The sequence below is a fragment of the Podarcis gaigeae genome, assembly GCF_964106915.1.
Source record: "Podarcis gaigeae genome assembly, chromosome: 5".
NCBI lineage: Eukaryota > Metazoa > Chordata > Lepidosauria > Squamata > Lacertidae > Podarcis > Podarcis gaigeae.
In genome coordinates this window covers 72,690,329-72,716,697 of record NC_139681.1, presented here as the reverse complement: position 1 = coordinate 72,716,697, position 26,369 = coordinate 72,690,329, and the positions used below count along the sequence as shown (strand labels likewise).

The window sequence follows — 26,369 nt, the reverse complement described above, 5'->3', positions numbered from 1 at the left end:
GGGAAGGTAAACAGCGTTTCTGTGCGCTGCTCTGGTTCACCAGAAGCGGCTTAGTCCTGCTGGCCACATGACTTGGAAGCTGTCTGTGGACAAACGCCGGCTCCCTCGGCCTATAGAGCAAGATGAGCGCCGCAACTCCAGAGTCGTCCACAACTGGACCTAATGGTCAGGGTTACCTATACCTTTACCTAACATTCCAAAGTGAAACATGGACAGCATTGCAGGGGATTGAACTAGGTGAGTCTTGGGATCCCTTCTGAATCTACAATTCTATGATTTGATGCTCTGGGAGAGGAACATTCTATCCCCACACTGGGAGCACATACATTTCCTTATGAGGGAGATTCCCAAGCTCCTTTTCTGTATTTTACAGGCAAAGCATGGAAACAGCAAAATGTGGCCAACTTTGACCCCTGTTTCAGTATGGGAGACCCTTTCTGTTTTTACTGCAGCCTCTTGACAGCTCATTTAATATTCTGTGTAACCAAAAATAAATATTCCAATCCACATAAATATGATTCACCTGCATTTTGACAATAGCAGGAATTGATGTAAATTGAAAGGGTTATTATAAGATGTGTTAACATGGGAAACGTCTCTGAGTCCTCATCATAAGCTATTACAGTCCATCAGCTTCTCTCCACACATTTTATTAATTTAATGGGTTTCTTTCATTCTTTAAAAAAAAAAAGTAGATTTATCATTTGCAATGGACTGGCACTGGCAGAGAATAAATTACACATCCCATCCAATTCACTTTTTTTAGCATTTGATTAGTTATTCCTGACATGAACGGTGCCTTTTAGGCAGCGTTCAAGGTGCCAAAGATCAGTTCACTGTCCCCATTTCAAAAAATGCTGAGAACAAGCCACCAAGCTCTCGTCTTGTTTTGCCTGTTTTATGCTCATCTCTTTTTGATGAGCTTTAATTAACTATAGCAATGAAGACATCCAGGCAAAAACATGCTGCTATCTCCTGTGTGGAGCAGAGCCCCTTTAGAGCTCCATTACATATTAAAGCTGCGATTCTATACTGGTTTACCTGGGAGTAAGCCCATTGAATTCAGTGGGACTTACTTCCAATAGACATGTGTAGGATTCATCTGTAATATTAGTCACTTAGAGAAAGATGAGGTTATACTGAATTTATGGGCTGCTTTCCCTCCCGGGCAAAACTATTAAGTTTTCATTGCATGTATTGTTAGATACTGTTTGTGTTCACTGATTGACAGTTGACAACACACTGGATAATGGTGACAGTTTAGTCTAGACAAAAGTGGCAAAGGGTTTTTGTTTGTTTTGGGGGGCAGTGGAGACATTGTCACTTAGACTTCTCAGCCATGAATTCTCTTAACGATCTTGGAAAAATAACATTATGGATACTCAGTTTTCTGTTTGTGGAATGGGAACATAATGGCCTACCTCAAACAGTTTTTGAGAGGGTGGAGATGGGATTTTGGTCATGGAATCATAGGGTTAGAGGTGTCCACAAGGATCTTCTAGTCCAAATCCTTCCTCTTAATCAGGATGTCACCTTTCTCAAACATTTCTGAAATGCCATTGCATGCTCAAGGAAGCAGATTCCAGAGTCACCTAAGCATCCCATTTCATTGCTTCAACCACAGTACCTGGGATTTGAAATACAAATAGTATTTCAGCAGGAAACCCCCCACCTTTTCCCAGGTCTTCTGAAAAAAGCATCTCATTCAACTGATCTATTAATATGAAGAGAGGAGTTAAGGGATTATATTGATTATATTAAGCAAGCCAAGACTGAATCAAGCCTTTTCCTGTTAGGTTTATGTCAAGGTTCGGCCTTTGAGTTGTTAAACTTTGCTGGTTTGTTTCAGATAGGGAACCATTCTGCCTCAGAAATAATGAAAGATTTTATTTGGATGCTCATACTCAGATGGGATTGTTCTACTGATCTCTCTTGAAAAATCCTTTCTTGCCTCAAACAATTGTCTCAAATTTTTGTGGTTAAAAATCCCCGGGGCGCGATGAACGCGATACTGTTTTGTGCAAAAATGCCGACAGTGGAAATTAATTATTTGATTAGGCAATACCATCGTCAGTTTGATATCGTAAGCCTTACAATCTAGATAGCTTTAAATGGGGGAATTGTTGTTGTTGGAGAAGCAGTAGCAGCAATTGTTTAACATGCCCTTCTGTTTGAAAACCTTTTATTAGACCATAAAGGCATGGCAATTTTTCAGAGTAATATCAGGACAATAACAGAGCAATGCTAACAGTGAATGGCACCACTCAGCCTACCACTTCCTTCTAGAAGATAAAAGAACCCTGAGTCTGAATTAGGGGGAGGGCTTTAGCTTAGTGGAAGAATAACTGCTTTGTGTTGCAAAGATTCCAACTTCTCATGGTAGGGCTTGGGAGAGGCGCCATATCCAAAGCCCTGGAAAGCCACTGCCCATTGGTGTACATAACAATCTTGAGCCAGATGGACCAGTAGTCTGCCTTGGTATACAGCTTGGTATACAACACAGGACAGCTTCCTGTGTTGTACTTACCTGAGAGTGAGCCCCATTAAACTGAATGGGACTTATTTCTGAGTATACATGCACAAGGATTGCTCTTGCTTTCTGGAGACAGGAGGAGGGCTGCCAAAAATACATATGTTTCACCAGCTCGTATTCTCTTGACATTCCACTCCATCCCTAAAGAGTCAGGTCATTGTGTTCAGTCTTAGCCAAGTGTAGGTACCCTGAAGGCAACGAAGGACTGAGACGTGGTGGGAAGGGAACTTAGTTCCTCCCTTCTCCGCTTCACCTTAGATAACCTTAGTGCAATCTGATTGCCATTCGTTAAATATCCTTGAATCCTCGTGGAACAGTTCCACTTGGGAGTTACCTGCGTATTACTGGCGGCAAAAATAATCTATCATTAGGGTGCCTAGGGTGGCTTTTGACATGATATGAAATGATGGGGGTTGGCTGTGCCAATCATTTTCACATACTCTCTCAACCTTGATGTTGAATGTAAGGCAGCACTTAGATTTAAGCTGCTTGGAATTAATATTCTTAAACAAGCCCCTCTAACTTGCTTCTGGATCAGGCTGATGGCTGTCACCATCAGGAATTCACCCATCCCTGTAGCACCAAGGAACAGTCTCAAAGCAACAGGGCAGCAATTCCTTCCCATTCCTATTGCATGTTTAAAAACTGAATACCGTATTTTTCGCCCTATAGGACACACTTTTCCCCTTCCAAAAATGAAGGGGAAATGTGTGTGCGTCCTATGGGGCGAATGCAGGCTCCTTGGCTTCAGCGATAGCAACGCAAAGCCTCCGAAGCCTGCACTCCGGAGGCTTTGCGTTGCTTTTGCTGAAGCCAGGAGAGTCTGCTCTTTGAGGCTGGCGGTGGGGGAAAGCAGCGCTGCCCCCCATCACCAGCCCCAGAGGATCAGGGGTGCAGCAGGAAGGCGCGCGATGCCTTCGCGCTACTCTCCGACCTGGTTTGGAAGCTGGCGATGAGGGGAAGCACTGCTTTCCCCCACCGCCAGCCCCAGAGAATTGGGGGGCAGCGGTAAGGCACACGACGCCTTAGCGCTGCTCCCCGACCCGGCTTTGAGGCTGGCGGTGGGAGAAAGCAGCGCTTCCCCCCACTGCCAGCTCCACAAGCTGGGTCGAAAAGCCCGCAGGAGCCGCGCACCCTTTAAAGAGCGCACTGCTCTTGGGGGCTTTTCCCCGAGGAGGGACAAACGACTCACTGGCCATTTCAGTCCCTTCTCCCTCCTGGTCAAAAAGCCCGCAGGAGTCGCGCACTCCTGTGGGCTTTTGCGGGAGGTGGGGGAATTCTGCCACCTCCTGCAAAAGCAGGAAGAAGGCCTTGGAGTAGCGCACAGGCTGCGTGCAGCCTGTCCGCTGCTCCCAGAGTTGCGGGGTGTGTGTCATATTTTCCCCCTTGATTTCCCCCCCCCTGAAAACTAGGTGCGCCCTATGGGCCGGTGTGCCCTATAGGGCGAAAAATACAGTATTTCACATACTTTGTCCCAAAATCTCATATGTTGTGATCGAGTATGAATATATATATTTAAAGGGACGTATTCAGCTATGCTTTAATCACAGCCGACGTACTGAAATTAAAGCCACATTCATTAATTTCAGTGGGTCTACTCTGAGTAAAGCTTAGTTGGCTATCATGAAAATCCTTATAATTTTACGTAAATGGCATTGTGCAAACTGTGGGGAAATACATCTATTTTTCATTAGGATTCCAGTGTACCAGGTAAAGACTGTGTATGCATATTAGCATATTTTGCAAATAAAAAAAGTTGCCAAGAGTGGATTCAAGGAGCAAATCCCATCATTCTTGCATCATAAACTGCTTTATTATAATGAAGTCAAACGACTCAGCTCTCCTACGCAAACAGGTAACAAATAGCCTCATCTTATTTCCATTACCATGATTGGATGAATAGCTGACCGTTTATCTTCTGGCACTTACTCCATGTTGATTGCCTATTTTAAACAGGCATTCATTTACATGAATTAACACATGTAGGTCCATGCAAATTGCTGCTTCCCTGAAATTAAGCTGAAAACATTGCTCAGTACAGACACTTGGAGGGAGATAATGAATAGCATTATGAAGTGTTTTTCAGTAAGTGTCCTTGCTGTGGCTGTTACTCCTTTAGTTAAATCAAGATTAGAGAACCTGTAGCCTTCCAGACATTGTTGTCAAGCTACAGCTCCCATAATTCCCGGTTGTTGGCCATGTTGGCTGGCGTTGATGGGTCCAACAACATCTGGGGGACCACAGATTTCGCACTCCTGCTTTACACCATAGGACCATATGTACTTCTATGTGGAAAGGCAGACTTTTTTTCCATGGGTGGAGGAATGTCATTTCTAGTGAGAAACTGATTATGAGAGCTAATCTTGCTAAGACCCCAATATACTGATGTGGTATCCGACAAAACGGCCAGGTGGAAGTTTCATAATTATTTTGCACCCATCTCTTAATTACCATGCTGCTAATGCAGCAAAACAATGCAGGAGGAACTTACTAGTTACCGGTCTCTACAGCCACAGCAGGCGCTGTGATTCTCCAGCGGTTTCACTTCACCCCTGGAGGCGCACTCCATTGTCTTTCGAGACAGACAGGTGTGAACAATAATAATCTCTTAATTATATCTATGCACATGGATTTCTCCCCAAACTATTATTTCATACATTTCAGATTTTCCCATAACAATTGATAGTTCAGGAAGGCTTTCAAATCAATCCCTGCCCCCCGCTGTATTCCAAACTCAAAGTGAAATGCATGAGAGAGACAGTTACATCCCTTTATGCAAACAGCAAAGTCGTTCTCCAAGTTGTGGATTCTTGTGTAACCAAAACACTGCAGCAATATATTTTTTTATAGGAACCATTTGCTTGTATTATTTGTATTAAGCACGAGTCATCCCGATAATTTGTGCCAAACAGAATGATTACATGCTTATTATTTCAATTTATTCAGTGGGACGTACTTCTTGAAAAGGCATGTATAAGATGTGCCGTGAAGCTGCTATGCTACCTGTACTTACCTGGGAGCAAGTCCCATTGAATTCAAAAGGATTTGCTTTTGCGTAGACATATTTAGGATTCCAGTGTTCAAACGTATAATTGCCTTCAACTAGTGAAATCCCTAAAGAGAATGAACTTGCATCACATTGTTTATATCTTACTAGCACATAATGTGCAGTTCATTTCCCATCACAGTTCATGCGTATGAATTTTTATGTACATTTCCAATCACTTTAATATGGTGTTATTTATTGTGCTTATTTTCAAAGGTGGCAAATGGCATCCCATTCACATTACAGAATCAGAGCCTAGAATAATAAGTATACTTTACTACAATATGCTTAGCACCAAATATATGTGTGGTGTCACTGCCTGCAATTTTGAGCTAATGTCACCGTTTTTTAAAAAAGAGGCATTTCAATGAAGCGTGGCTTTAAAAGGAGGGAAACCCATTTTAATGCAAAATGAGAAAATCCCTTGCATAGAAACATAGAATGATCTGGAAAAAAATGATTTAAAGGTGTTAATGCATTATTTAAAAAAAGTTTTGCTTTAAAGAAACAGGGACTGAGCTCTCTTTGCTTAGTTTGGGTTTGAAAGTGAGCTTGGGCTCCACGTTTGTGCTAAGAAAAGCCTGGCCAAGAAGTTCAGTCCTTGAGGACACAATGAGTTTTTGTTTTGAACACTAGCCAGATGATGGACAAGCAAGGCTGAAACATGAGAAAGATAGAGCTGAAAGCAAATGAAACCATGGTTTAGTAAGCTAGGAATTTAACATTATGCTTGCACATTCGCCCTTCTTCCCCATCCCTCACTCCTTCCATGGCTTTAGGTCTCGTATAATGATTACTTTCATTTTTTATTACATCACAAATGATGTAGAAAAGAGTTTTAATCTTGGATTGTACGCTACAATCTGAAACCATGCTAATGCCCTAATGTAGTTTGAAGTCCAAGATTAAACCACAGTTTCCCGTGTCAGGTGCTAGTTTAAAGTAATCACAATGAGATGTCAAAGTCAATGTACAGGAATTGAAGGGAAGGAGCAAGAAAGGAGCATGCAGGCACAATGATTGTTCCGAGTTGAATAAACCACGTTTTATTAAGCCAAAATATTGTTGCATCCAGATGAGCCCAATGGCAGCGTTCAGATACGTAAATTGTGCTAGTCAGAGTTAAGAACCTACATGATGGTTTGAGCTTCCAAAGTGAAATTTTGGAAAATAAGCCTTTAAAACAAAGTTTGACTTTACACCACCAGTTTTGCTGGTGTAGGTTCTGCTGGGTTGCCACATCATGTCACCGAGCTGCAAGAGAATTGGATTTTCTCTCCTTGCCCTGCCTCACCCCATCCCTTTTGGGGGGGACTTACCTCTTTAAATTGCTTGATGACTCAAACGCAAAATTGATTTGAAAACTTCCATTGATGCAGGCATCCAGGCTTCATGACTTTGATGGAAGGAGGACTATGAAATCTTGTGTTTCCACAGGTTCTCTGCAGTAACAGCCTGCTAGAATCAACAGACTACTGGTTCCAGAATCAGAGGACACCATGCCAGATTGGCATCGTGGAGGACAAGTTGGAGAAGAACTATGCCTCTGTAAGTCCTTGAGCGATCCGAACCCTAGCAGGAGAAGAAATGTGCAGTCAGAACAGTGAATAAATCGTAAATCTGAAAATGTATTGGCTTGTTGTTTGAAAACCACTGCAAAAACACAGTCAACTATTTAGGCAATCAAAAATGAAATTTCACAACTCAACTGCATGTTTCTGATTTCTGCTATCAGTGCTGTCTTACATGAGATTAGAGGATTACAGGGCAGGGGAGGGAGTGGCAGGTGAGATTGAGCTCAAAAGAGAAGACTACCCAGAGTAGAAGGGAAAAGGTGTCAGTAATGTGGCTTTTGTTAAGATGAAACTTATATAGTATCTTGGCCGCATTCAAGTTTTAAAATGTTACTTTTAGGGCTGCTTTTCGTATTGCATTTCTCCTCTAATGGAGGTTGCTCTGTAGAGCAGGCATCCCCAAACTCGGCCCTCCAGATGTTTTGGGACTACAGTTCCCATCATCCCTGACCACTGGTTCTGTTAGCTAGGGATGGTGGGAGTGGTAGTCCCAAAACATCTAGGGGGCCGAGTCTGGGGATGCCTGCTGTAGAGCGATGCATGTTTATAACCAAGTATAGAGAAATTGTAACATGAAGAATGGTTATTTGGCTAGAGAGCTAGTTAAGCAACCATAGGTATACCTTTGCAACATTAATATTGGTAAAGAGAACTGTACGTAGAACAGAATTTACTCTTCCCAGATTACAGTATTTATTTAAAGATGCTTTCCTTGTTGCAGGGATGGGGAACCTGTAGTCCAACTCCCTTAAACCCTAGCCAGCATGGCCAATGGGCAGGGATTATGGGAGTTGTAGTCCAGCAATATCCAGACTGCTGCACATTTCCCACTCCTGTCTTTAATGCTGTGTTCATGCTATCTCTGAACCACCATCAGTAGCAACTATTATTACTATAGGAATAACTTAATAAGGCATGCATTTTGCTGCCCACTTTTTAATCAACAAGAACAATTTGGTTATAATGGGGAGTGGAAGCAAGCTGTGCATCGCACAGGTCTGTTTGTGTTCTTACATTGCTTTCAAGCATTGTTCCTAGTACTTGGCATGCCAACTGAGAATTAGTGGTGTGTGTAGTTACTTTATCTTGCAACAGTGAGTATGAGTCAAGCTACCCTTTATTTTTTATTTTATTTTTTAAAAAAGCTTTGCATCTTTGGGTCTTTGTTTCCTCCCCAAACCTAAGCTGTTATTACTAGAGAGGTATTTTTAGTTTAATCCCTAGCTCAGTCTTTAAAACACCTTAATTATATTCTGCCAAGGAAGAAGAATAAGTTAGCTGGAGGTTAAAACCGTGGCAGTAATAAGCCACAGCCCTTTCCCAAATATGGTACATCAGTGAACACAAGGCCTTTTAAATGCGTGTCATCACGTGGCCTTCTCATTAGTAAATGTGAAGGAATACAGCCAAGATACAAGGTCCTCTCTGTTCCAACGTCGCACATGTCCCTTATTATTATTAGATCACAAAATTGTTTACTAGCCCATCTGCTTCACACATGCCTGTGTTAATCATTTGCTGCCTCTAACAGGGAGAAAATACCCAAATTGTGCAAAGCTTCCCTGACTCGTCGCCTAGAGACAGTTCTTACCTGCTTAAGTGGCCAAGCCACAGCTTCCGTATAATTCTGAGTTGTTTCCGCTAGCAAAGGTTCTGTGTGTCTCATTCCATGGTGTTGTGGCAGTGGTGCTATCCTCCCAAAGCTGGAGTGACTTCATGTCAGCAAAAGATTCTCCCCTGGGTGTCTGTAAAGGAGAGCCCATGGCTATGGCTCAGCCTGGCCCCATGCATAATCTCCCATCCCAACAGATGATCAGGGTGTTGTTTACCTGCTGTGCCTGTTTCTGTCATGCAAGCCAATATATATATGCTTGGTGTGGTGATTAATATCAGGTTAGGAAGGCGGAGTAAAGGTACAGTGGTACCCCGCAAGACGAATGCCTCGCAAGACGAAAAACCCGCTAGACGAAAGGGTTTTCCGTTTTTCGATGCGCTTCGCAAGACGAATTTCCCTATGGGCTTGCTTCGCAAGACGTTTTCGTCTTGCGAGTCTTGCGATTTTTTTCGCTTCCCCCCCCCTTTTCTAAGCCGCTAAGCCGTTAATAGCCTTTTAGCTGCTAAGCCTTTAATAGCCGCTAAGCCACTAATAGCGCTAATCCGCTAAGCTGCTAAGACGCTAATAGGGTTGCTTCGCAAGACAAAAAAACGCTAGACGAAGAGACTCGCGGAACGGATTATTTTTGTCTTGCAAGGCACCACTGTAACGGTAAAGGGACCCCTGACCATTAGGTCCAGTCGTGACCGACTCTGGGGTTGCGGTGCTCATCTCGCTTTATTGGCCGAGGAGCCGGTGTACAGCTTCCGGGTCATGTGGCCAGCATGACTAAGCCACTTCTGGCGAACCAGAGCAGCACACGGAAATGCCGTTTACCTTCGCGCCAGAGTGGTACCTATTTATCTACTTGCACTTTGACGTGCTTTTGAACTGCTAGCTTGGCAGGAGCAGGGACCGAGCCACAGGAGCTCACCCCGTTGCAGGGATTCGAACCGCCAACCTTCTGATCGGCAAGTCCAAGGCTCTGTGGTTTAACCCACAGCACCACCCGCATCTTCAGAAGGGGGAGACTCCACTTCAAATGACTGTTCAGCCAGTGAATTCCCTTACTCCCCTCTCTCTCACACTTACTCGCTAGCCTGCTGAACAGAGTTGCTATGAGGGAGGAGGAAAATATTTATCCTTGATATTTGTTGTGGAAGTTTGCATTAAAATGTAAATATTGTAAACTCTAATACATAAGTAATCAAATAGTGCTTTCATACCCTGCTCCCCCCCCCCAGTCACTCAGTGTGAAAAGGAAAAAGCTGTTAAGGACCAAATTGCACATTATGCTTAACATATATCAGGCAGGGGGGGAAAGAAGTTCTTCATTTCTGCGCAGATTTAAATCTGTGTTGTTTAAATACAGCCTCAGTTGTTATTGGGACCATAAAATGCAGAAATTTGGCTCTTCCTTCCCCAGCTGTGACCCCCCCCCACACTCCATAAAACTCCTGTCCCCAGACTATGTGAGTTAGTAAAAAGGTTCCAACTGGCCCCAGTGGAGGTTATTTTACTAGCCTTCATAGCTGTTTAGGAGAGAGGCAATGTTAGAAACTGAAATATGAAAGCTAGGAGCTAAATGGCACCATAAACCTAGGTTATGGGCACAACAACAGAATGTCTAGGAACACTTTTTTACAACAAGAATACAAAGCTGAAAATGAATGAACTGCAGCTAAAATCTTATGTTCATTTTTCACATGGTCTAGTTCTCATCTGAAGACTGCAAAAAAAGCAATACTTCTCCTGCTACCCCCCTAATATTCTTTTGAGGATCCTATCTCCAATCTACAGGGAGTGGCTGGAAGTGGAGAGGCAGAAAAAGGTCCTACTTTCCTTCCAGTAGTGGCAGTTTTAATCTGAAATCTTAGGCGCAGTACTGTACCCAGAGCTCAGAAACTGCCCGTATTAATGAAATTCCCTGTCGCAAAACACAGCTAGAACAATGGGAGTTTTGAATGCTGGGGAAAGGACAGTTTTTAGCTTGTATCATAGATGGGAACAGTACTATTAACAATCAGGTTTTCCCTTGTGCCTATAAATAAAGAAAGTTGGAGGTGTAGCTGCCTTAAGCATAATTCAAAGTTTGACACCTAGTTCTCCTCTCAGGCACCTTAACTGCTGCTGAGTCCAGACAGAGCCAAAGTTACTGCTGCGTTTCCCCTTCCTCACTTCAGGCCATGGCTTCTGTTTAAAAACAAATGGTCATCTCATAAGGCTTATGGAGAGCAAATAGATTGGCACTGCATAGACCTGCCCTGCTTACCAGACAAAATATATCTCTTGGGCTGTTGCAGCACAAGTCCCTGCCATGCTTAAGTGGGAACTCATAAACTGGAAACTTGTGTTTTATCTGTTTTAATTTATTGTCGCCCGACTGTGTTCGGGATTGTGGGGTACACCGGGGAAATATCCCAGCTGATCCAATAATTGCTATTCTACCGGGTTTGTTCTCTTGCTCGTTTGCTCTTGCCTATTACGGGTGTATTTGGAGACCACTTTTGACAAATCCACTTAGTAATAAATAAATAGGAAACTTGCAAAAGTGCTGTTAGAAGAACTGGGCATATAGCCCGGGACTGGCAAGTCTGTAAATGATGCTCCATAGGGCCAGGTGGTTGATGCGGAGCATGATGGGTATTTGAAGATACTGCCTTTACTTTGCACCTGTGATCTATCACAGCCCTTAGAAACGGAATCCCCAATGAGTCTTCAGCTTGATGTTGCTTATGCATTGGCACGATTGCTTGCTATCATGAGTCCAGGGTTTACTGTGACCCAGATGACGTCAGGTAGAGAGAAATGGTGCCTTGCTAATCATTAGCATATTGTACAAAAGAGTAGCAGATGGCTTGCATGACATAAATATTTATTGGCATATTTTCTTTAAGTTTAAATCACAAGTGACAATCAATTTAGACCGAAACTAAAAAGGAGTAATCCTTAATGAGAAGAAAACATTTACAGCTGTTTCTGAAGCAATGAAATCCGAAGAAAGGGACTCTTGGCAATGCAGCCAAGTAGTTAAACTAAGGACAGTCTTTAATGTGCCTATAAAGCCACTAGGATATTATTACATTCTTTTCTGAGCACTTTCCAAAATGTGGCAAGACACATAGTGGTGCTTCTTGAAATATTTAGGCAGGGAGTAGAGTGGGAAATCTGACCAAATCTGGTGTGTGTTGCATTAAGGCAGCAACTTCAAAACCTTCCTAGGCCAAAGAGAGTAAGCATTCAGAAAGCTTTTAACTATTTAGAGCACTTTCCTTTTTTTGAATTGTGGATGTGTTTGCTGCCCTGGGCTCCTTCAATTGGAAGGGTGAGCTATACATGCAATAAATTATTATTATTATTATTATTATTATTATTATTATTATTATTATTAATAGCCTTTGCCCAATCCAGTGTCCTTCAGGTGTTTTGGCTAAAGTTATACCACTGGGACATGGAAATCTGCATCATGACATTTTTTTCTCCCCAAAGGGCAAACATTAATTGGGTGAGGAGGAAATGGTTAAGTGCTTTATCAGACTTCTTCTGTCAAAAGGAGAGCTATTCCCTGCAGCTGCCATGTTTTATCACCCTAAGCAGAGGAATGGGGAAAGGAGGGTGACAGCAAGGACCATGTGTTTTTAGAATGCCAAGAGATGGGTGGCAGGAACGAGGGTGTGACAGTTTCCATGTACTTCGTAGGATATGGTAACAAAAATGAAAGAGAGGAGAATAGCTTGCAAACCAGTTGGCATTACCTAGGGTTGTCATATTTCAAACAGTGAAAAAAATCAGGGCAGAAAAGTTGTTGAGCTTTTTTGGGCAAATTCACACAAAAAAATGCCGATTTTGAATTATTTTTATGGGAAAATGGCAAAAACTGCACTGCCAACATGGGCTGCTATACATCCAAATTTTCCTGGAGATTTTTCTCCAATTTCCACCCAGACACTGCTGCCGACTGCAATATTCCGGATATGTCTGGAAAAGTCCAGATGTATGGCAACCCTACATTGCCTGCTATTTGAGATGAATAATGTTCTCTCCAACTTGCTTGAATCATAGAGTCAGCCCCTGCAATGCAGAAATATGTAGCTGTCCCTTATGGGGATCAAACCTGCAACCTTAGCATCAGCACTCAAGCTCTAATCAGCTGAGCTATCCCGTCTGAACAATGCATGTAGGTGGTTCGTTTCATGCAGCACTCACCTCTCACACATATTGTCTCTTTCAGATTTGTTGAGCATAAGGTGAGGCAGCTGAAGCTGGCTAAGTCATCTAGTTAGCTAGCAGAGGAGGAGAAGCCTGTTCTAGAGATAACATCTACAGTGTTGCAGGAAATGATCTTTACAATGTAATAAGTAACTCTATTGTTCTTATTTAAAAATTGTTTATTAACAGAGAAAACAGTATACCATCAAGTTACTCGTAAGAGTGTAGGAGCAAGCTGTTTTGCTCTCAGCAGGAATGTTTATATTCCTATGGTTGCTGCAATTTAATGAGCAGGTTAAGAAGTAAATAGAACAATTCAGGGAAGGGGGGATGATCCCTCAGTTATTCTTGTTTTTATTACATTGTTGTCTTGTGAATTTCATTAAGAAATAACTCCAAAATCCACAACAGGGCAATACCTTTATTAGGAACAACCAAAACGTCAAAATAGTGGCATGCTTTGGAGTTCTGCAGAATTCTGTATTAGGCAAGAGGTTATGCAGAGCTGGAGGTAGAAGGATAAGGAAATGTCTTATGACATTCAAAAAGTGGGCCTTCTCAGGAGTGGCACCATTCTACATGCCACAGAATGTTCATGAGTCAGAAACTGGTTCATTTTAAATGCCCCCTGAAGTCTTAACTGGGCTTGGTTGCAACGTTCTGCTATATTTATGAATCTAGGTGCATATTATGAATCCTAGATGCATGTTGCTATGATACATGTAGTTTATTTGTGGTGATGATGATGATGATGATGATGATGATGATTTACAATGGTACCTCAGGTTAAGTACTTAATTTGTTCCGGAGGTCCGTTCTTAACCTGAAACTGTTCTTAACCTGAAGCACCACTTTAGCTAATGGGGCCTCCTGCTGCCACCACACCACCGGAGCCCGATTTCTGTTCTTATCCTGAAGCAAAGTTCTTAACCTGAAGCACTATTTCTTGGTTAGTGGAGTGTGTAACCTGAAGCGTATGTAACCTGAGGTACCACTGTAGTGTTTAAACGTCTTGGGAATTCTGCCTATTGAGCCTATTGAGTGGAATATAAATATAATTAAATAACTAGCAAAGAAGTACGAAACTTAGGCTAGATGTTGTAGCCATGTGACCAGCTTATAGCCTCAGTTCCAAGCTGCAGACTCCAGACTGAATAATAAGGGAGCAATCCTATTGCAAGATTCATTGGGATGAGTGGGGGGATCCAGTGGGTCTCTGGCTGAGCTTTGCTGTCCCTCACCCTCAGCTGAGACGGAAATATGCTAGCATATCTCCCCCATCTTGGCTTAGCTGCTTCAGCTGAGCCTGGTGGATCTTAAGCCTGAAAATGGGGCATTCCAGTGGCATGGTGGGGGCAGAACAAGAGTCAGGAGACTTAGCCTGGATCCTATCTGTTCATCTCAGTCATGTGACCTGCCAACCCGGTCTAAGATATGTTGGCAAAAAAGGTGGTGTAACTCCAACAGCTGTCTGTTTTTCCGAGGGACGCTGCCTTAGTGCTTCTTATGAAGTCTTTTCAATGGTGCTTCTAATGTTTACAGGGTAAGAACATCAACATACTCCTGTTGAATTCCAGATGCCTCCTTTTATGGCAGGACACTCAGAGGACCTCAGTACTCTAGACCTCCAAGCTCTATATACGCATGTGTTCTCTCTACTTCCATATTGGGAAGTGATCCAGAGATGCTGTTCCATGGTGCAAGATTCCATGGGGCCATCAGAGCCCCCTTTGGGCGTATCTGTTGTGCTTGTAAAAGTGCATGACTGCACAACCGGAGAAACTTGCAATAAATTAAAACGGGTCACATCAAAACAAGGTGCCAAAAGATAATAAATATCCCACTTGAGTGGCTCTTTTCTTGTCACAATATACAGTATTGTCTTGAAACCCTATAACTGAAGTCAAGGTTCTGGAAGTGCTTCCAAGAGAAACTTCAAAACGTCTCTCGTTTCCTCATTATATTTTCAGTTCCATCACCGTGAGCATGATTTTATGAGATGAATGAAAGGCCATTTAATCCAAATGTTTTCATTTCCACTCTCTGTAGCTGTTATGTGTATGGTTTTCCCCCTGCCAACGAGGTTTTGGCATCTATGAAAATTACCATGAGATGCACTCCATCAATTTCTTCCAAATAATTAGTCTGAATATGTTCCAGTGAGATGGGTTTCATTTTCTGTAAATATTGTGCCTCTGTACATTTCTTTGTTGACATGTTTTGCTTAAATAAGTCATCCTTGCATTACTTGGCATTATGTAGTCTCTCTTAAGAGCTATATTCCTATCCTGGAATATGCAAAGCTCATGGGGCACGGGCATCTTTTTTTACCTATCAATTATCTACAACTCAGGGTTGAGTCACCCGTGAACAATATCATATAGCCATGGGACTAAAGACACAGTTTCAGCGATAATGTGGGTTCTGTATAAGTGAGCAGTGGTGAGAAAATGGCAAAGTCCTGTCAATGCATGGGGGCAGTTTTGCATAAGATTGTGCCTCATGGCATATTCATATGATCATAGAATGATAGAATTGTAGACTTGGAAGAGATCCCAAGAGTCCAACCCCATGCAGTGCAGCAAACTGTGCTCACAGCTACCCCTGGGTGGGCTCGAACCTGCAACCTTCAGGCTGTCAGTCAGGCATGCTGACCTTTTGAATCCCCGAGTCATGTTAAAACTTTTTAGCATTTTTGGAATTCGGAAGTTGAAAAATTCAGCTCGCCCAAATGGTCACGAGTGATGGGAATTGTATCTTAAAACATCTGGTGTGTCCCAGATGTTAGGGTTAGGGAAGGGAAACAGTAACTTGAAGCAATTAAAGGAAGAAAAGATGGTCACACACAGTGCCCGTATATGACACTTCTGTATACTTGCATACTTCTGTAGACATTTGATGTACATATATTTTTAAGTTTAACCATAAGAGGGGTCTATGGTATATGAATATTCAAGCCATATTGTGGTTATTAAACTGAGATTAGTTCACAGTTTCCCTTTTCAGATACAACAGGAAACTGTAGTTTAAAGTATAACCAGACCATGGTAGAAGTCCCAAAGCTGATTTGCCAGGCTGATTTTCAGCCTAGTAAATCATGGGCTATTGAGCTGAGATCATGATGTGTAATTCGTTGTTGGAGTTACAAAAAGTTTAGAATTCCCATGCTCTTTAGTTCTCACCTTATCAGTGTTGTTTCTTCTCCATTGTTCTTAAACCCCTATAGATATATGTACGTTCACACCATTTTCTTGGCTCTCTTCATGCATTTAATTAAATAGGTTGTTGCCTCCAAAATCTCATGATGCTATGAGCTATTTCATTTTTAAGCAGTCAAAACTACCCCCCTTTTTTAAATATAACGACTGACTTTTCATCAAAATTAGGTACTATTTTAAAACCTCCTCAGTCAAGCTGAGTGTGACAGGTGCAGACTTTGCCTGAAGTACAAATGCTGACGTACTGTGCCTCTGGTGATTCAGCTGCTCTCTGCAGTTTGCCTCAAGGTTTAGGCACTGTCTCCTGATGACAATCCTCTGGAATATGAGAGATGTTCATATGGTTTATCTGCCACATGTAACTAGCAACCGTTAATGCTGTGAGCTGCCTTGGGTCCTGAACATAAGAAGAGCCTTCTGGATCAGGCCAGTGGTCCATCTAGTCCTGTATCCTGTTCTCATGGTTGCCAACCTGTAGGAAACCGGCAAGCAGGACTTGAGCACAAGAGCACTGTCCCCCACTCCACCCCTAGTTTCCAGCAACTGGTATTCAGAAGCATTACTTCCTGGGCTGGTATCCACTGATAGTCTTATCCTCCATTAATTTGTCCTGTCGTCTTTTTAAGCCACCCAAGTTGCTCCCCATCACCGCCTCCTGCAGGAACAAGTTCCATAGTTCTACGTACTGTGTTAAGAAGAACGGTGTAGAGCAGGGTTTCCCAAACTTGTAGTCCAAAAACAGCTAGACACCCAAGTTTGGGAAACCCTGGTGCAGAGGGTCTAGGAAAGCGGGTACCGGCCTGCCGTCAACATCTCTGTGGCCTCGCCCCTTCGTCTCCTAAACATAAAGTCTGCTAGATGATTCTGACATTGTTTAGCTGAATTATAGTGCCTGCACACTGTTGCTGTTTTGTGTGTGTGTGTGTGGAGGGGAGGAATACAGGTGCACACTAGAAATGCAGGCATGCGTCATTAAAGTGAGTTAACTGCCCTTTTAGTGTAGCACGGGGGGGGGGGGCGGGAATCCACTTTAAAAAAGGAACACAGACTTTTTGTGGTTAGGAAAGTGACGGGGGAATGCGCTGAAAAGTATGAGGTGAATGAATGATTAGCAAGACGACACGTAAACACCCCACAAGCAAATCAGGACCCATGCTCTTTGTTGCAAATCAGAACGAATGCTCAATAAAGTTTGGGCGTAATCTAACCACTACATAAGTTTTGTGCAAAGCTCATCAGGATGAATGCTGAATAAACAGAGCTTCTGGAGGTGGCCCTTTGGTTGAGAGAATCACAGGGAAGGTTCTAACTGGGTTCAAGTGAATGTGGTTAGAATCCTGCTTCAGACCTTCATGCTAAGCAGGTTGGGGAAGAAGCTGGAATGTGTGGGGACATCGTGGGTGGGCTTGCATGCTCTCTCCTCACTGTAAGGGCACGTGTATGTGTGTATTGTAATGCCTAAAGAAGACTTTCAGCATACTAAAATATCACAAGACAAGCCACACTTTCCAACATGTGGGTGTGTAGAAAGGGGTGCAGGGTTTCTTTTTTAAAGTCACACATATTAACCCCCCCCCCAAAGCAAATTTATAACCACTGCTGTGTAAAGAAAGCAGTTTGTGTGAGGTGTTGATATGAGCTATAGCTGGATGGGAATGTTACACATGTGTATATAACATTATATCCTCAGAAATGGATCAAATAGACATCACATGTGCTGTGTGTATTTCTTAAATGATCTAGTAGCTAGGAGAATTGTCTAGCTAACCCTTACTCTCAGGGAATTTTACTCTCAGGGATATTGTTGTGAGATAAGTTATAAATAATATGATAGTGAAGTGAAGCGTGTGCTAAAACAATGGACTGATTTTAAAATGTGGGTGTTAAAGTTCAGCTATGGCAACCTTTCCCTGAATTATACAGTGGCATTTAAGGTTTCAAGAGCATATATTTAAGTTGTCAAATTAATTGAATTGATGACTTTAACGCAGGTGAGCAGGTTGACAAGTGTTGATGATTCATGACTCGCAGAGGATGCTTATAGCTGCTGTTTTTACAGACCTTTGATACAGTATGCATGTGTTTAAAAATAGGCAAAAAGTGTGGAAATAATAATTATCACCTCAGCAAAGCCTAACACCACCAGAAAGGGCAGACAGATCTACAAGGCAGATACTACAAGCTTGTGGTTGTAACACTGAGAACATGTCTCAACGTGTCTCATTGAGATTTCAGAGATTAAATGTGATGTTAAAATGAAAAAATAGTGACTATTAGCAAATCACGAACCTTTCTCAGTTGACGGAGACAGACCCATTGGCACCAACAGAGTATAATAAAATTCTTAAATTTAGTCACTAAACTACCACTTCTGTACTACATCTGACAGTCTTAAGTACACACTAATTATACAGTAAGTACACAAGAGGTTTCTAGAATGTAACACATGTACACAGGTCCTTGTAGTGTGTCCTGTCAGTGACTCCTTGAAAGATTATGCATTTCTGTTAAATTACAGAGTTCACATATGTAGTACCTTAATATCACAATGGTGTTCATTTATAATCCCAAAATCAAAACAAATAAATTTTAAAATTCAGCATATTCCAGCAAAGCTTTAAGATCCAGTTTTCAAACAAATTGGAAATATTTTGCTGTCAAAATATGTACTGTTGGCCGGAAAAGGTCCAGTATTAGATGCTGTTGTAATACCGAGTTGAGGGAAGTACACAAAAGAAAAAGTTGGATGTATACTATTGAATAAGTTCCGTCCGTGGGTGCAGGGCAACTGAAAGATGTAATGCATAAATACACACATTTTTACTCGCTGTCATTGACTTGGTTCATGGCTTCAGGCTGAAAGAGAGAGATGCCATTTTGGCTACCTTTCTCCTCCAAACAAACAAGCAAACACTGCAAGGAAAAAGGAAAGGGTGGGGGGGACCTTAGTCCATCAAGGAGAAAACTCACATCCAGTCTGAAGTGGTACAGTCCACTCTGCCACCTAAGTATTCTAACAGCGCATTCTGCTGCATGGGCAGGGCTGGTTCACATACAGCAGAATCCTGAGGTGATAGAATGGAGCATACCATTTCAAACTGGAAGTGAGGAGGGAGGTGCCTTTAAAAAAAGACCACATTTCCCATGTAAGAACTTGCTGCAAAGCACCCCCACCCACCCCCAAGGTTCTAGACCAGCCCACTTCCCCTAGTACTAGTTTTCTAGACGTGTGTGCGTGTGCACGCGCACAAACATGTGTGTATATTTATTTGGTTGTGAATCATTGTACTTTTGTCCATTTACTGTATTTATTTTTCCGGATTCGAACTATAAAATGGTGATTTTCTTGAGTCAAAATGAGAGTACCCCTAAACATTTTAAAGAAAAAAAGCATTGCATAAGCCTCCATTTCTGGAAGTTGTTGGTAAATACAGTTAGGGTCAGCATTGGCAAGAAAAGTGGGTGGTGGGCATAGAGGAGCATGGAATATGGTGGCCAATTAAACATCATCTGCCCTCAAAAAAAGGGGGGTTACAAGAGGGCATCTATTTGCATAAAATTTGCATATGGAGATTTATATGTTTCAGTGCAGATTTAGAAAGGGTTGTTTTAATTTGAATAGAAATGCTATGCATCTCACCATAGCGGGGAAGAATGACCAAGTCACCTGTTTGCTTGCTTAGTCTGCTGCCAGCTGTCTTCTGGTGATGGGCAGCTTCAGGGCTCCTGTTCTGCTTTCTAATGGTTTTTTAAAAAACCTTTAAACTGGATGCAGTCCTTCAAAACAGAGGACTGCCTTCTGTGACTTAAGACTCCTGGCCATCCTAGCTTCCATTAGAGGAAGCAGGAGCTCTAGAAGCCTATGTGAATTCCCGAAGACTCGTCAAGAAATCTCTGGTTTGAAGACTGCTGAAATGGTTCGCTCCCTTTAGGTGATTAAACTGTCAACGGCAGAGGTTTGATGGACCCGTGTGGGGTGAGTAGCAGGGCAAGACTAGGCAGAAGGGAATGGTGTGGGTAAAAGAATCAAATGCAAGGTAGCGTAAAAACCTTCCCCATGATTAGATTTAAGCATGCTTGTGATATATAATTACTGCCTCAAATGATTAGATTATGGTTAAGGCATCTGAAGCAGAAGGGAGACTTCAGAGGCAGAGGTAGCAGGCAAGACAGGAGATTTATACCTCTTTTAATTACATATAAAACTAAGTCACTAAAGTTAACAGACCATTTTTTTCAGTCACCTTTCTTTTTTGCAAGTGGCAAGTGTTGTGACGTGGGGTTTGTGATTTCAGCTCTCTTGACATAATATGCTGGAGACAGTTCTCTAGTAACACTTCTTTATTAAAGCAACAAGACTGAAGACTGAGGAGGGGAGAGCTATATTTATAGGGACAGGGAACAAACTAGAAAGGATACATTTTGGAGGGAACAATAGCAGGCAATCACAGTCCTGCCTTTTGGAGGCAACCAATAAGACAGAGGATCCAAATACAGCAGCTTAAATGAACCAATAGTAGCTGTACCCTCTGGAACCAAAAGGCAGTTACTTTACCCTAATGCAAATACAGACAATAATAATGCAGATATAAAATCCTTTGACTCAATACACAACAGCAAGTAAACGTTTCACACATGGATCTCCAAAGTTGTGTGTGCATTTATTTGTATATTTCTTTATTCAGGTATTTAGGTAGTTCACAAAATGACTCACCACTTGTTTTGAGCATTTAATTGCAACACCCGGTAGGGCAGTAATGTTATGGAAGTCATAATACATTGTTAACAGCTGGCTGGTGTTTTAAGACTCCTTCGGAAACCTAGGAGGTAATTCTTAGAGTTTTTAAATAATTGAACCTGTCAACACAGTCATGCACAGAGGTTTTAGAACCTTTTCTTCCCCCTTTTTCAAAAAATGAATACTGGTTTTTGTCAAAAACTGTAATGCAGCATAATTGGTTAGCCTGAACTGGCAGAACAAAGCCCAACATAAAATGTATGATGGAAGTTACTGAAATAACAGTCACCTTTAAGTCAAATCTTACATAAAACCAACCATGCATACCTTTGGGAAATTGTTACTTAGGCTACTGATTTTTTTAAGTGTATGGCAAAAATGAGGTACCGGTAGGTGTTTTTCTTACAATATTCCTGGTTTGTCTAAAGTGGTCTGCTTAACTGCCTTCGCTATAGGTCTGGTTCATGTCAGTAAGTGGGTCAAACCGGTGGGCGCAATCCAAAATAGACGCTTCAGTTGATACAATATGAAATCATACTTTAGTGATATATGCATGAATTATACAGTAAGTCTCCAGCTTGTATGCTCCCTTTCCCCCTTCTGCATTTGCACACGAGGACAGGAGATTTCAAGCTGATATGTAAGCTTTGGAACAAACTTCAGTTTCCATTTAGCCTGAATGAGTGGAAGACTCGGGTTTGTTCAAAGCGTTGTTTGAACAAGATTAAGACAGCATTGGAAATGGCTGTGGCATGTGTAAACAGCACCACCCTCTCGCACCCAGAACTCACATATCACAAAGAAAGGCTGAGCTGGTAAGCACAAATATGTGCCAGTCAGCTTCTAGAATCCAAAAGGTCAAGCAAGGGGGGGTGAGGGGGGTCGCTAGGCTAGCTTAGTAGCTCCAAAAGAAGTAAAGGTGAAGGACATTGTCAATTTTTGCCTTGAACATCAAAATGCCTTGGGCCAGCCATGGAACATCCAGCCCAAATGGCTACAATGCCTATCTGCTGTGGCATAACTTTTTTTAATACAAAGAGATATCCAAGGGCAGTTTTAAAAAATAGCACACCAAAGCAGCTCATCTTTATGCTGTAACTTCCGATGATTGACTGTATGATGTAGTTGATGACTGCATCGTTGCTTTTCCGCTTGTACACTGTGGTGTCCCAACATAGCAGGAGTTTTGAGGTTATTCAGCATCTCTGCCTGCCAAGGTTATGGTTTTTATTTTTAAACGTGACAGCTTTATTTTGTGAAGCCACTTACATTTTAAAATTCGTTTTAACATCTCTTTTTTTCCCTGTATTGCTACCAAGTTTTGAAAGTGCAGAGATAAAGAGAACAGATTGAAACTTTTTTCTTTTTAATCCTCTGTTACTAATTATTTTCTTTTGGAATGAAGGAAGGCAGGTTTTAGTTCAATTTAGCTGCTCTTGCTCATACCAAAGCTTCTTTGCCAGGGCCAACACAAGATTCTTTGTCATCTGAGGAGAGGCAGACCAGCTACATCTGCCTCCTTGTGGGGTGGCTCCCATCATCTCCTCTTCCTCCTTCCCCCACTGCTCCCACTTTCTCCTCTAGTCCACCCACCTTGTGGCCTTTGAGGTCTTATCAGCCATGTCTTATTTGGAAGAACATAGGGCCCTTTCTCAGAGCAGCACATTGTGGGCAGGGGAGCTTTGGAGAGTGCCTGCCTGCAGTGACCAACACCTTTGTGGTTAAAGTTTGGCAGTTTAGTACTATTTGCCATCATGAGCGATACACAAACAGACCTGCTTCAGGTCCAATTCACCCACAATGTTCCGTGCTGAGAAAGGAACCTCCTGAGATCAAGGCAAGGCAGGCAAGAACAAGCGAGCTGCCACCACATTCTTGTAACTTCCAAGTGACAGTAGCATTTCCAGAGAGAGAGCAGCAGCAGTCAGCCAATCGGCTAGCCAGCAAAACAGCAGCAGGTGATGCTGCAGGCTTGTGGTAGCAAGTGGATGGGCCTGGGGTGGCACTAATCCAGTGTCTCTTCTCACCTGCTGCCTGAGGCAAGGGGCTCAACGTGTGTGCTGCTACTGAGTTTCTGGCAAATTATTTCTTTCTTCCGAGTTGAAAGTTGATTGAGGAAAGAGCATTCAACACACTGCAACCTGATTTATAAGGACTGTACAGTCTTTGTTCTGAAAGCTCATCATTGTGGATGGCAAAAAGGACTTGCTGGGTTATTCTAGAATGAATGTCGAAGGGAATTATGATGTTTCTCCTTGCAAGAAATGGCTCTTTCAATACTCAGTCCTACTTGCTTTCACCATCTTTGTGAGATTGATATTCCAGAGGTCATCTAACTAACAATGAGCACATTTACCTGGCAGTACCTTCCATTGAAACTGGCGCTGTGAGTTAAATAGGGCTTGCTGATCAGATGGTCAGCAGTTCGAATCCCTGTGACGGGGTGAGCAGCTCGGTCCCTGCTCCTGCCCACCTAGCAGTTTGAAAGCACATCAAAGTGCAAGTAGATAAATAGGTACTGCTCCGGCGGCAAGGTAAACGGCATTTCCGTGTGTGGCTCTGGTTCGCCAGAAGCGGCTTAGTCATGCTGGCCACATGACCCGGAAGCTGTACGCCGGCTCCCTCGGCCAGTAAAGCGAGATGAGTGCCGCAACCCCAGAGTCGTCCATGACTGCACCTAATGGTCAGAGGTCCCTTTACCTTTACCTTCATTTATTCATGATCCTTTACTCAGTGTAAATATTTTCCCCAAGAATCCTTTTCAGTCACATGTTGACCTGCCAAGCTCTCTTCAACTTTTACACCTCTTTGCATAGTGACTCCTTGCTTTTGTCCTTGAAGTGCCCTTCTCAAAATGTGCCAGTGATGCTGCTTAATTGGATAGATGGATTTGGTACCAAGACACAGTATGTTGCCTTCTGTAGAGTGTGAACGAGAGAATCTGAGTTCAGCAACAAACTTAATCCTGTTCTCCAGGCCAGCTGGCTAGTGTCTATTACTTAAGAGGCATAGATAGCTGTTTATCTGAAATGGGTGACCTATATAAAGGAAAGACTATGAAGCTACTTTTGTGACAGACTTCCTGCCTTCTCTTCCTGTAACTCAAGGTTACAGTTCCATCTGCCAGGAAGCAATGATATAAATAGACTGCAGTAAAAGCCATAACCCCCGTATGCTAACCTTCACCTTTGGAACTTGCACACGGCAGGTTAAGAAAAGCCTGTCTTCCTGCTTCCCAGTTTTCACTTTGGACTGTTGGGTTTAAATGCAAATTTGTCCTGTTCTGGATTGGAGACAGGGCCTTTCTGAAAGTTCAGTGTTCCCTTTAAGTGGGGAAGTCTTTGCAAAAGCAGGTTCCTGCAGCTGAAAGCTAGGATCAGAGTCAATGGGAAACCAAAGGTAAGGCAAGAGAAGCAAAGACAACTCAACAAGGCTGCGGTCCTGTTCGTGTTTACCTAGCAGTAAGCTCCATTAAGTTTGTGAGACTACAGGCAAGCAACATTTTGGGTGGCTTTCCACATTACTGAGGGTTACTTAAACATCAGATGAGAAGATTTGCCACAACATATGCATTCAGTAGATGGCCTTAGTCAAACCTATGTCCTTTACGTTTTCTTATTTGTTTATAATTTTTTATGTACAAAGATTCATATTCTGTTTTATTTACAGGTGTTTCAAGGTGGCTCACAATGGAAAAAGATAATAAAAGATATAATAGGCATAATAAAGTAAAAAAATAAAAAACAGTAGCCAAGAGCTTAAAATTAGTAACATACATAAATTCGCAGCCAGTTTAAAAAATCCACAGCACTAATCACAAACTAAGGAGATGAGAAATCTTTAAAAGGACAACTCAGATGACATTAGCATCCTGAGAGAACAATCTTTGGCTTTGCCTGGGAACTGCAGATTTTTAAGTGTGCTCAAAGCCGGATACCCCTTTTCTCCGCATTGGGCTATGATTTTCATAGTGGTTTAACACTCAGACCCTCTTTCCAGGTAACTCATAAAAAATCCAGACGTCAGTTATATTAAATACATCATCTGTTGTTAAAATATGATTGTAAACAGGGAAAGGACACAGGAAGTAGCATAAACATAGGATTTAAATTATAGGGGGAAACATAATTTTTCACTGAATACAGATGTAAGAAAAAAATTGGTGCAAAGTTATGCCACAGCGGTATTTAACTTCTGTAATTTACTGGAGCGATAAATAAATCATTCACAAACAAGTTGGAGGTGCAAAAAGGAGAATGGAACATATTAACATATGTGATGGACATGTAGCTTTGTACAAAAATACTGGAAGGTGGTTAATAGAATAATAACAAAATGGGAAGTTTTCTTGGATCCAGTATTGATATTTCTAAACTACATGTCACCTGTCCTAAAAAAGAACATAAGTAACTTTCCTCCTATTTGTTAACAGCTGCAAAGATGGCATTGGCTCAAAATAGCATCACAAGTTGCATTACTCCCTCCCTGGAAAAAAATGGCTTAATAAAGTTTGGTATTTGGCTCTAATGGCAAAAATAATGGTGTTTAAGAGCAGTAATGGCAAGAGAATATAGAAATCAGTTGTGGGGAGCGATGAATAAATCATATTGTCAAGAAAATATTTAACCACCTGCAAAAACAAATCCAAGTAGGTTTAGAATTCCTTTAGAAGAAATATATTCTGTTAATTTACATTTACTTGCAAATTATTAGGATGTGGAATATTAATTTTTTTCTGGAATAGAGTTTTGTTGATTATCAGTAATAATTGTCAAAAGATGAAATTTGAAAAAGAGAACTCTGAAGAAGAGAAGAGGAAGCTTTGATTTGGCTTGTCAGTCTAATGGACAATGCAGGAACAGGCATAGATGCAGACAGTGCGAGGAAGCAGAGGAGAATTGTAATGAGAGGAGAGAGAAAGAAAGGAGAGCCAAAGAGCAATGAAACAGCTATCCTGTTGTTTCTGCAACCAGGAAGCCGTGGCTTCTTCTAGGAGCCCAGCTGTATGAGAGGCTGGTCCTCATTTCAGTCTCTTTTATTCCCCAGTGCTGGAACTAGGGAGACTTTGTGTGCCTAGTAAGTAGCCTGAACCCACTAAAGGCATCTTGTAATTGAATTGACCTGCATCTGGTCATGTCATCATCCTTAGGGGACCAAATGGAGTCTGACTCATCTACCCTCATCAAACACTCCAAGGCTCAGCACAACATAATAGACCATGTTTGTGTTTTTGAGAACCAGCGAGAGGAGATTTGGCATCTGGCATCCTAGGTAGGAAAGGGGCTTGGCACAGGGCATGTGGTACTTAACTTCTGGCAATCTGGCAAGTGGAGGCTTGGTGTCAATTATCAAGGCACTACACAGCCAAGATTTATCAAAGACTGCAGATCCTGCACACATCTGCTCTCTTGCCTTTTCCCTATGAATTTCAATAAATCATAAATGCAATTCATTTTA

General features: G+C 42.1%; 1 protein-coding gene across 4 annotated transcripts in view; it reads left to right on the top strand.

Moving 5' to 3' along the window:
- Window positions 1-26,369, top strand: part of SPHKAP (SPHK1 interactor, AKAP domain containing) — a 74,461-nt gene that overhangs the window by 24,345 nt on the left and 23,747 nt on the right. For all 4 annotated transcript variants that reach the window (XM_083738657.1, XM_083738656.1, XM_083738659.1 and 1 more), the window contains exon 3: window positions 7,017-7,127. In XM_083738657.1, coding sequence (XP_083594783.1) covers window positions 7,017-7,127 — 111 coding nt within the window. The remainder of the gene's footprint in view (window positions 1-7,016; window positions 7,128-26,369) is intronic.